This window comes from Rattus rattus, chromosome 6 (assembly GCF_011064425.1).
Source record: "Rattus rattus isolate New Zealand chromosome 6, Rrattus_CSIRO_v1, whole genome shotgun sequence".
Lineage (NCBI taxonomy): Eukaryota > Metazoa > Chordata > Mammalia > Rodentia > Muridae > Rattus > Rattus rattus.
The window spans coordinates 18,414,713-18,425,060 of NC_046159.1; the positions used below are offsets into that span (position 1 = coordinate 18,414,713).

General features: G+C 39.5%; 1 protein-coding gene across 1 annotated transcript; it reads right to left on the bottom strand.

Annotated features, from left to right (window-relative positions):
* Positions 1 to 3,196: 3,196 nt before the first annotated feature.
* LOC116903813 (C-type lectin domain family 2 member E-like) lies at positions 3,197 to 6,008 on the bottom strand (the record flags this gene model as incomplete). The annotated part of the gene is given in 4 exon segments (XM_032906517.1): positions 3,197 to 3,799; positions 5,155 to 5,261; positions 5,806 to 5,948; positions 5,951 to 6,008. Coding segments are annotated over 4 exon segments (453 nt in total), but the record flags the coding sequence as incomplete, so codon positions are not given.
* Between the last annotated feature and the right edge of the window lie 4,340 nt (positions 6,009 to 10,348).

Sequence of the window (10,348 nt, forward strand, 5' to 3'; positions counted from 1 at the left end):
AGTTACCAGGCTTCATGCATTCCCTTTTTTACTAGGTGCGTTCTGCCGGATGCCGGTGCCATCTTGTAATGGAGTATGTGAGGACAGCTCCTCACATATGTGAGGACAGCTCCTCGGACAGCTCCTCACCATCTGTGAGGACAGCTCCTCGGACAGCTCCTCACAGCTGCTGTCCTTCATAACTGAAGCATAACTTCTCTTAGTCAGTAGCCATGAGAACAGCAAAATTCAAACGTCATTTCCTTCAAATAATGGTGAATTCCAGTGACTATGAGAAGATTCTTTGAACAACTTCCACCAGTGGGTGGCAGCAGTGTCACTTGGAGGTTACAGTCTAATGAAAACTATGACTGTTTTTATTTTTTTTTTGTTTTTTGTTTTTTGTTTTGTTTTGTTTTTTTTCCATTTCATCTCCATGATGCAAGAGTGGATGACCAGGATAATAAGCATGTGTTGAGTCTGGTGAGACATGTTCATAGATAAGCTTACCAGCAATATAGATGTTCACTGTCCTATTTTACATGTGAAGAAGCCTTGTGATAACTGCTAAAAAAATTTCCAAGTCATTTAACTATAAATAGGATAATCTATACTTTCTTGATATATCTTAGAAACCAGTTTGCACATACATATTATACCAGCTAGGGTTACACCGTCAATGAAACTTCTTTTGTGAATTAATATTGTAGTGCTACAGTGTCCTCAGAGAAATAGTCCATCCTGAAGAGAATATAGGAAGACAGGAAGTTAAACAACTCAAAGCGGCTTCATGAAGTCCCTGCCATTGAGCAGATTCACTAGGCCGTGCCCTCTCCAAGCGTGTCTATGGAGTAAGGACTGTTGAGAGTCACTCGTAGTCGAGCACAAATGCCCGGAGGAAGTAGAAACCAACAGGATTGCCTAGAAGATGACAGATCAACTGGGCCCCCGAGAAAGGACACAGTGATAGTTTGAATGAGGATGGCTTCCATAGGCTATGTATTTGAATGCTTGGTTCACAATAGGGGAAACTATTAGGGAAAATTAAGAGATCTGGTCTTGTTAGAAGAGTTGGGGTCTTGTTGGAGTAGATGTGACCTTATTGCAGGAGTTATGTCACTGTGTTTGGGTTTCCAAACTCCTACAGCATCCCTAGTTCACTTTCTTTCTGCCTTGTGGTTTTTGTCTCAATATGTCTCAACACCCACTGTTCCAACAGGATACCTTCCTGTGTCCTATCATGCTCCTCACTGTAGTGGTCATCGACTCATTATCTGAAATTTTAACCAAGCTCCCACTAAACGGAGCTTGTATAAGTTGCCTTTGTCACTGTGTCTCTTCACAGCAATACAAAAGTTAACTAAGACAGGAATTCTCCAGCACACTGCAGGCTCTACATCGTGTCCCAGACTTCCAGCTTCTGTGAGCTCCCATGCTGGGGTGAGCTTAAATGACACATATGGCAGTGATGCAATTCTGATCTTGTAAGTAACCTCCCACACGTATTCTTTTAAATAACACAAATAAATACTTATCAGTTTGCCATGTTGGACTTTGGTAATATCTGTTATTTAGTCTGACCTGGGCCCCATCTCTGGAGTAGGAAGATTTGTGTGTTGTATATGCCTAGGAAAGTCTGTCACACAACAACCATACACTGTTAAATGATATAAAGTCATTAGTTTCTTTGAATTTTTCTAAGAAAGTATCTTTTTGGTAACTGATTATCTATATAATCCAACATGGAATCCTACTGCCATGAGAACACCCCTTCCTTACATGTATGGTTTAAATACTCCCGTGTTTGACAAACTGTGCTGTTCTCTGAGAATGCAGATGTGAATCACACACTAAATCTTTCTTCTTAGTTTGCTAGAAGTAAGATGGACTGCAAAGCAGAAAGAGCTAAGCGAAGTAGGAATAGAACACAGAAAAGTGTTTTTCTGAATGAGATATGCTTGTATTAATCTAAGAATTAGCAGAGTAAGCCCAGTGTTGGTGGTACATGCCTATCAACTCAGAGCCATGGAGGCAGAGGCAGGCAGATCTGTGAGTTCAAGAGCAAACTGGTCTACAGAGAAAAGCAGGACTCAAGACAGAGAAATCCTGTGTCAAAAAACAAACAAACAAACAAACAAACAAAAAACAAAAAAACCCAAAAAACAAAAAAACCAACCAACCAATTAAACAAACCCCCCAAAAACCCAAAGAACTCCCCAAAAACCAATAAAAATACAGATTTAAAATAAACACAGTCTACTACAAAAAAGAACTTTAAATATTTTTAATGGATGCAGTGCAAGCTTGAAGTTCACAGAGAACTTGCTGTGGATGGTTTTATGCTTCCAACATGTGGATCCAGATGTTGAACTCTTTTTTTTTATACATTTATTTATTGATTGATTGGTTTAATGATTTATTTTTTCTTCCATTTTTATTAAATTGGGTATTTCTTATTTACATTTCAAATGTTATTCTCTTTCCTGGTTTTGTGCCCATTAGCCCCCTAACTCCTCCCTCTCCCCTTCTATATAGGTGTTCCCCTCCCCATCCACCCCCCATTACTGTCCCCCAACAATTCTCTTGTAATTATCTTAGTAGCTGGTGCCTTTACTATCAGTGTCATGTCCCTGTCCCTGAACTAATAGTTTAGTAGAGCAAGGCTGTGGCCTCTGTGGTGGTTCACAGCTGAAATCCCAGCCCTCTGCAGCTACAGAGTGACCTTGTTAAAAAATCAAATTTACAAAATGGATTGGTGGTAAATCTCACTAGTTCAATGTTTGCCTAGCATGCGTGAGAAGGTTTAAACCATAGTTATAAAGCTAAGAAGAAAGAGTTAACAGAAGAATTGCCTGTGACCTGTTATTTCATCCTTTTTGGGACTCATCAGTACAGTATAGCACATCCAAAAATTTCAAATATTTTGTCCTAAAAATTAAACAGTGTGTAAATGATTGCAGGATTAGGCATCACATGCTTTGAAGGGGATTCAGTAATCAACTGTCTCCTGGTCTGAAAACAACCTAGTAAAGAATAAAATTCAAATGTCATGCATATGTATGGAATTCTCAAAAAAGTTAAATTTGGAAAATAAAATGACATTTGCTTGTATCATATTCTTAGTCTGTTTCAATTTTTAAAACTCTGATAAGGAAAGTGTAAAAATATTTGACCATGCTATTAAATCTCAATGTAGAGCATGGCTTTTAATCCTGTTTAGATCTGCCTTCAGATTGGTCATTGAATTTATGAAAAGAATAATGGCCGTATTTACTATAATATTTGGAGACCACAGAACAATTATCATCTTTCCTGTGATAACAGAATCATTTCCATGGTTTCAGTCACCCACATTTTTAGTTCCCCTGAATTCATAGCAAGGACCAATGAAAACAGTTCATATGTGATCATAAAATGGAGGTCACTAACACAGATTTGTTTATCCTATACTTTTAGATTTCAGTAGTAACTCATACCCAAACACCTATTTGATTTAGAATTATCTATCCAAATTTATGTAGTGTATCTATGACCCTCTAAGCTAGTTTTCATCTTTGCTGTCAATGTGATTATTGATGGATTTTGATAATGGCTTTGCTAGATCCTGAGTATAGCAGCAACTGTAGATAACAGGTCACAGAGCATCTGTTTCTCACGCATGCTTTGGCACATTCCCTAGCCTGGATCTACAACTAGTGGGCACTGTATGGTGTAGCTGTTGGGCTTGTTACAAATCCACTTCCTACGTGTGTAGCCCCGGCCACTGTGGATCCCACTGTCATTCAGGTAGGCACATTCTCCTCCTCCTTGGGTGACAACCCTAAAGCAAAGAACGAACAATAATTACTGCACAGGATGACACTGCATTCAAACACCTGTACAAGTTTTACACCCAGCATCTTTTACCACCTTAGGACTCAACTTGAACACCACACCATTTTGTCACTCATTCATGTTGAACCCTATAATGTGTGTTCAAGGGAATTGACTGGTGTTTGCTGTCATGTTCAAATTGTTGACACAAGTGACCTCACTGAGGGTGATTTTTAGTTCTCAAAGTATTTTACATAAGTTACAAAAGTGGGGGAAAACCCACTTCTTAGTAAATTTCCTTAAGGATTTTAATGATGAGCAGGAATGTGCCTGTGTTTTACCTTTGCAGTGAAACGGCTCCATTCATAATGGCCAACTATGCTCACACAAGAGCTGTCTCTGGAATTTTCGATGTGGAGGCATTAGAGAGGCTATCTGTTGTTGTAAAAATATAAAAATAAAAAAAGGGTATAGCTGTCTTTTACCCTGCTAGGTCCACACTGCAATGTCCCAAGATATCAACTCCTCGGCGGCCCAGTGTCTCTTGCCGCCACACACTTTCCTACACTCAAACCGTCACTTAAAAGAACACGCAACACAATAATCTTTGATCCAAATGGTAAGATATAATTGCCCACTTAAACATACAAAGCTCGGTACCATCCATCCCTTAGGAATATTACTAACAACCTGTAAATACACAGAGCAGAATCTTAACATCACCTGCCATGGCTTCTCACCCTCTCCTCCGTCCTGTCTCTCTCCTTCTGTTCTAGTCTCCTCCTCTTCCTTCAAACTTCTCTCCTGCCCTCCTTCCTTCTCCTCCAATGACAGGCCTCCTTCTATCCTCTACCTGCCCCTCACCTGTACTTTACAAATTCAACGGGGAGGTGGTTCTAGTGAAGTCACCTGAGTTCTAAGGAAGTGACTAGGCAGCTGTCCTTGGGGCAGTGGAATTAGCATCAAAATACAGAAAACTTCAGGGCAAACCACAACAGTTATCAATATCCCGGGAGTCTCTGTTTCTGTGAACAGGTCCAACAGTGCAAACAGAGGACCCAGGCAGTAGTACCCATGCAGTTCTGCACTGGCTTCCTGGGCTTTGGAGCCCCACTGCCCACCTGTACTTCTGATGCAAGTAAAGAAAAGTTTTCAGTTGGTCATGGGGCAGAAAACTTCTTCCCCGGATGGTATAGATTTTTGATTTGCTCTAAGTAAATGTGTGAAAGATGGACAATAGATGGGATGTTATCCAAAAAACTTAAGTTTGTAAGGGTGTAGTGTTTACATCTCTTACATATACAACACACATCTTTCAGAGCAAATGATAACAGTATAAAGAAAAATTTTCTGAAAATGCACACATTGTTATACTCAGTACTGTCTGTCCATATCCAAGGATGCTCTGTTGACACTCTGTGCAGGCCAATCCAGTCGTTAGAAGATCCCTTGTATCTCTTCAGAAAAATCTGTCATAACACAGGTAAAGCAAATACATGTGTCTCTCAGTTTTACATGACCCTTGAGTCTTCACCCAAGAGCCTCTTCAGAGGACAGTAGCATCTAGCAACTACTTTGGAGCCATAATAACCCTCAGTTCTCAGTGTAAGCATTTTATACCCATAATCTAAAATACAATGATGATCATTCATCCCACTGTGACTGGAAAAGTCCTTGATTAACAATGTCATTGCCATTTTTAAAAGATGCCACACTCAGTATGCAACATGTGAATGCTTGCAGCAAAGCTTACATGACCACAAGGTATCTCAAGAGATTTATGTCTGGCCTAGCAGGTCTCACTATGAGAATTACATTAGAACAGATCTCTGCAATACTTTAGGGCTCAAGCCAGAAGCAATAAAATCAGGAAATGGTGCAAAGTACTGTTCTCTGCCTAAACCCCATCTGCCTGAGTGAGATCCTTCCTCATGCTTTAGCCCCAAGCTCTCTATCTAAAGGCAGTACATATTCAACAAAGCCAACAAACCCATTACTGATTGCCTTCCTTACCACCTCCTCCAGGTTGTCAAACAGAGCTAGATGGGCATCTAGTGCCATGCTGGAGGACTGCCTGAATGTCCAGTTTCCCACGTCTTCAGAAAAATAAAAGCATTTACTTCCAAATCCAATCCAGCCACTTGGGCATGTGGCATACAATGTTCACAGTTCTCCATGGATGGATTTTTCTTTGTCACCAGAATGCAGACCGTGAATTAAAATGTAATAAAGAGACATTTCCATGTCTGGTTCCTTTGTCTAGCCGTCCAAACCTCAGTTGTGAGGTGTGTGCTTGGACTGTAGCTTTCTTAACTGATCATTAGGAGACCTTACCTAGCATGGGGGTCCTCACCCTTCTAGTGGGGCTCTAAGAGAACGTTTTTCTTTTCTTCTTTGTATTCTTTGTTTCAAGAGAGAATGTAGCTATGTCCCACTGCCTGGCCTCACCATGAGGACTAACCTTACCTGGAGCTTGCAATAATCCTCCTGGCTGTGCTTCCTGAGTTCTGGGACCTAAGACACCATACCCTGAGAAAAACTTGTTTCTAGGGCATCATTTTCTTAACATTGTCCCTGATTCCTAGAATGGTATAACTTTCTTTCCTACAGCCCTCCTTCATATACTCCTTTTCTCTAACAAATGAAAGGAAACTCCTCACTTGTCTACATTTGACTATATAGAAATGCCAGCATGCAAAATATGGCAGGCCCAAATAAATTTTAATACCAAATTTTTGATCATAAACTTCCTATAATTCCATCACACACATACACACACTAAGTAAATTTAATCATATGCTGGCTCCTGTTATAAGAACTCAGGTTGGCTATCCTTAAGAAATAGGACAACCATGCTGCAAGTGGTGGCATCTTTAGTCCTAGTAACATGTTTATTTATTGGAATTCTAGATTTGGCTGTCTCACATTTGTCAGTAATTATGATGTTGGTTAGAAGAACGAGGGTGCTGCTGAAATGCAGATACAGGGGAACACACAGCTACAGAGCCATCACCTGTCCAGGGATCTGTCCCAGAAGCAGCAGCTCCATTCTCAATGGGCACTACAGAAAGAGAAGAAACAGATACGTTTGTGAGAAATTCTTGTGTTATGCTTTTCAGTAAGTAAATTGGAAAGCCATGTCAGTGATGTGCTAGAGTGCATTAAAGATCCAAGTACAATAGATAAGACAGGAATGAGCATACAGCGCATGTTGGGAGGTACATAATATGCAGTGTTGTAGAGATGTGTACAGGATTGTAGTTCCCTGACCGAATGGGCAATGACAACAGAGAGCAAAGGCCAGGTAAATGCACAAGGTAATGATGCAACAGTATACAAATTTTCAGGAGTGATACCTTATACCTAATGGAATAAATGCTTGTAATTGTGTGGTAAAACTTTGACATAGCTATTAATGTTAAGAATAATCAAACCATGCTATAGTAAATACCATTTACATATACATAGGAAGGCATGTACAAAATGGTTTTGCTACCACTATTTCTTCTTTTCACAAATATTAATATTTAATATAGAATTTGAAGAACTAACCAAGCAGAAATTGCAAATAGCCTAGCTACATTTAAATACTTTATAAATTTATTACACAGGCATTAATTAAATATGCATAATAGCCTATGTTTCATCATTATTTGGAGAAGAGAATAGAATATAAATTATATACTTAAATTCAGTCTTGGAATTGTGTGATATTCTTTACTTTGATTTTCTTTCTTAATTTTTTTTCTTTTATTGGACTTTTTTATTTACATCCAAATGTGATTCCCATTCCCATTTTCCTAGACATAAGCCCCCTATGTCTTTCTCCTCCCCTTCTTGTATAAGGGTGTTTCCCATACCTATCCATCCCCTTTCCTGTTCCCTGACATTCCCCTACACTGGGAGTCCATTCTTGGCAGGACCAAGGGCTTCCCTTCCACTGGTGCCCCAACAAGGGTATTTTCTGCTATGTATGCAGTTGGAGCCATCGGTCAGTCCATGTACAATCTTTGGGTAGTGGTTTAGTCCTTGGGAGATCTGGTTGTTTGGCATTGTTGTTCTTACAGGGTTGCAAGTCCCTTCAGCTCTTTCAATCCTTTCTTTAATTCCTCCAATGGGGGTCCTGTTCTCAGTTCAGTGGTTTGCTCCTAGAATTTGCCTCAGTATTTGACATGCTCTGGCTGTGTCTCTCAGGAAACATCTATATCTGGTACCTCTCAGCATGCAATTCTTAGCTTCATTAATCTTATCTAGTCTTGGTGGCTGTATATATGGGCCACATGTGGGACAGGCTCTGAATGGCTATTCCTTCAATCTCTGCTCCAAACTTTGCCTCCCTTTCACCTCCTATGAATATTTTTATACCCCCTTCTAAGAAGGAGTGAAGCATCTGTACTTTGGCCATCTTTCTTCTTGAGCTTCATGTTGTCTGTGGATTATATCTTGGGTAATTCGAGCATTTGGGCTAATATCCACTTATTAGTGAGTGCATACCATGTGTGTTTTTCTGTGATTGAGTTACCTCACTGAGGATGATATTTTCCAGTTCCATCCATTTGCCTATGAATTTCATAAAGTCATGGTTTTTGATAGCTGAGTAATATTACATTGTGTAGATGTACCACATTTTCTGTATTCATTCCTCTGTTGAAGGGCATCTGGGTTCTTTCCAGCTTCTGGCTGTTAAAAATAAGGCTGCTATGAACATAGTGGAGCCTGTGTCTTGTTGTATGATGGAACATCTTCTGGGTATATGCCCAGGAGAGGTATAGCTGTGTCCTCAGGTAGTGCAATGTCCAATTTTCTGAGGAACCTCCAGACTGATTTCCAGAATGGTTGGACCAGTCTGCAATCCCACCAACAATGGAGGAGTGTTCCTCTTTCTCCACATCCTTGCCAGCATCTGCTGTTGCCAGAGTTTTTGATTTTAGCCATTCTGACTGGTGTTAGGTGGAAGCTCAGGGTTGCTTTGATTTGCATTTCGATGATGAATAAGGATGTTGAACATTTCTTTAGGTGCTTCTCAGCCATTCAATAATCCTCAGCTGAGAATTCTTTGTCTACCTCTGAACCCCATTTTTAATAGGGTTATTTAGCTCTCTGGAGTCTAACTTCTTGAGTTCTTTGTATATTATGAATATTAGTCCTTGATCAAATAGAGGATTGGTAAAGATCTTTTCCCAATCTATTGCTTGCTCTTTTGTCCTAATGACAGTGTTCTTTGCCTTACAGAAGCTTTGCAGTTTTATGAGGTCCCATTTGTTGATTCTAAACCCTGGGCTCTTTTTCATTGGGAGAATTTTAATAACTGCTTCTATTTCTTTAGGCATTATGGGGTTGCTTAGATGGTTTATCTGTTCCTGATTTAACTTTGGTACCTGGTATTTGTCTAGAAAATTGTCCATTTCCTCCAGATTTTCCACTGGTTTTGAATATAGGCTTTTACAGTAGGGTCTGATGATTTTTTAAATTTCCTCAGATTCTGTTCTTATGTCTCTGTTTTCATTTGTGATTTTGTTAATTTGGATACACTCTCTGTGCCCTCTGGTTAGTCTGGATTAGGGTTTATCTATCTTGTTGTTTTGCTCCAAGAACCAGCTCTTGATTTTGGTGATTCTTTGCATAGTCCTTTTTGTTTCTACTTGGTTGATTTCAACCCTGAGTTTGATTATTTCCTGCCTTCTACTCCTCTTGGGTAGAAGCTCTTTTTTTTCTAGAGCTTTTAGGTTTGCTGTCAATCTGCAAATGTATGCTCTCTCTTGTTTCTTTTTGGAGGCAGTCAGAGCTGTGAGTTTTCCTTTTACACTGCTTTCATTGTGTCCCATAAGTTTGGGTATGTTGTGCCTTCATTTTCATTACATTCTAAGAAGTCTTTAATTTCCTTCTTTAATTCTTCCTTGACCATGTTATCATTGAGTAGAGGGTTGTTCAACTTCCATGTATATGTTAGTGTTCTGTCATTATTGTTGTTATTGAAGACCAGCCTTAGTCTGGCTACCACTATTTCTAACAGCGAATCTAGAAGCCCAGATGCTCATTAATACCATCTCTTAGAAACACAAAAGTTAAGGAACTTAGAGCAACATTTTTATTTCCAATGTACTTTTGCAACCTCAGGCCTTTGGTTATGGTAGGTGGGTGTGTGTATGCAAGGAGTCCCAATACCAGGGGAAGGAAATAGCCCACACTCAGGGATAGGTATTAGGAGGGAAATCATAAGCTGTTGATAAACAGAAGTTCTCATTTAAAGTCCATTTTGATCTGTGACAATGGTTCAATCAGGACTCTCTGAAACTTACATGATAGTTTCTTATGTTTACAAAAGAGGATATAATTTTATATATATTAGCATGATCACTGTAATCTGCACTGAAATCCTCACTGCTTAAAAAATAGCTAACTACTGTCTGTAAACTGTTGGAATAGATTCCCACCTGACAGCCATGGTGAAAGCCTGGGGGACCCGAAAGGATAGTTCAAGATTCAAGCCATAAATCAATTCTATCTGTTTGTTTCCTTCTTTCTATCTATTATCTATCTAAATTATGTTCTCTAT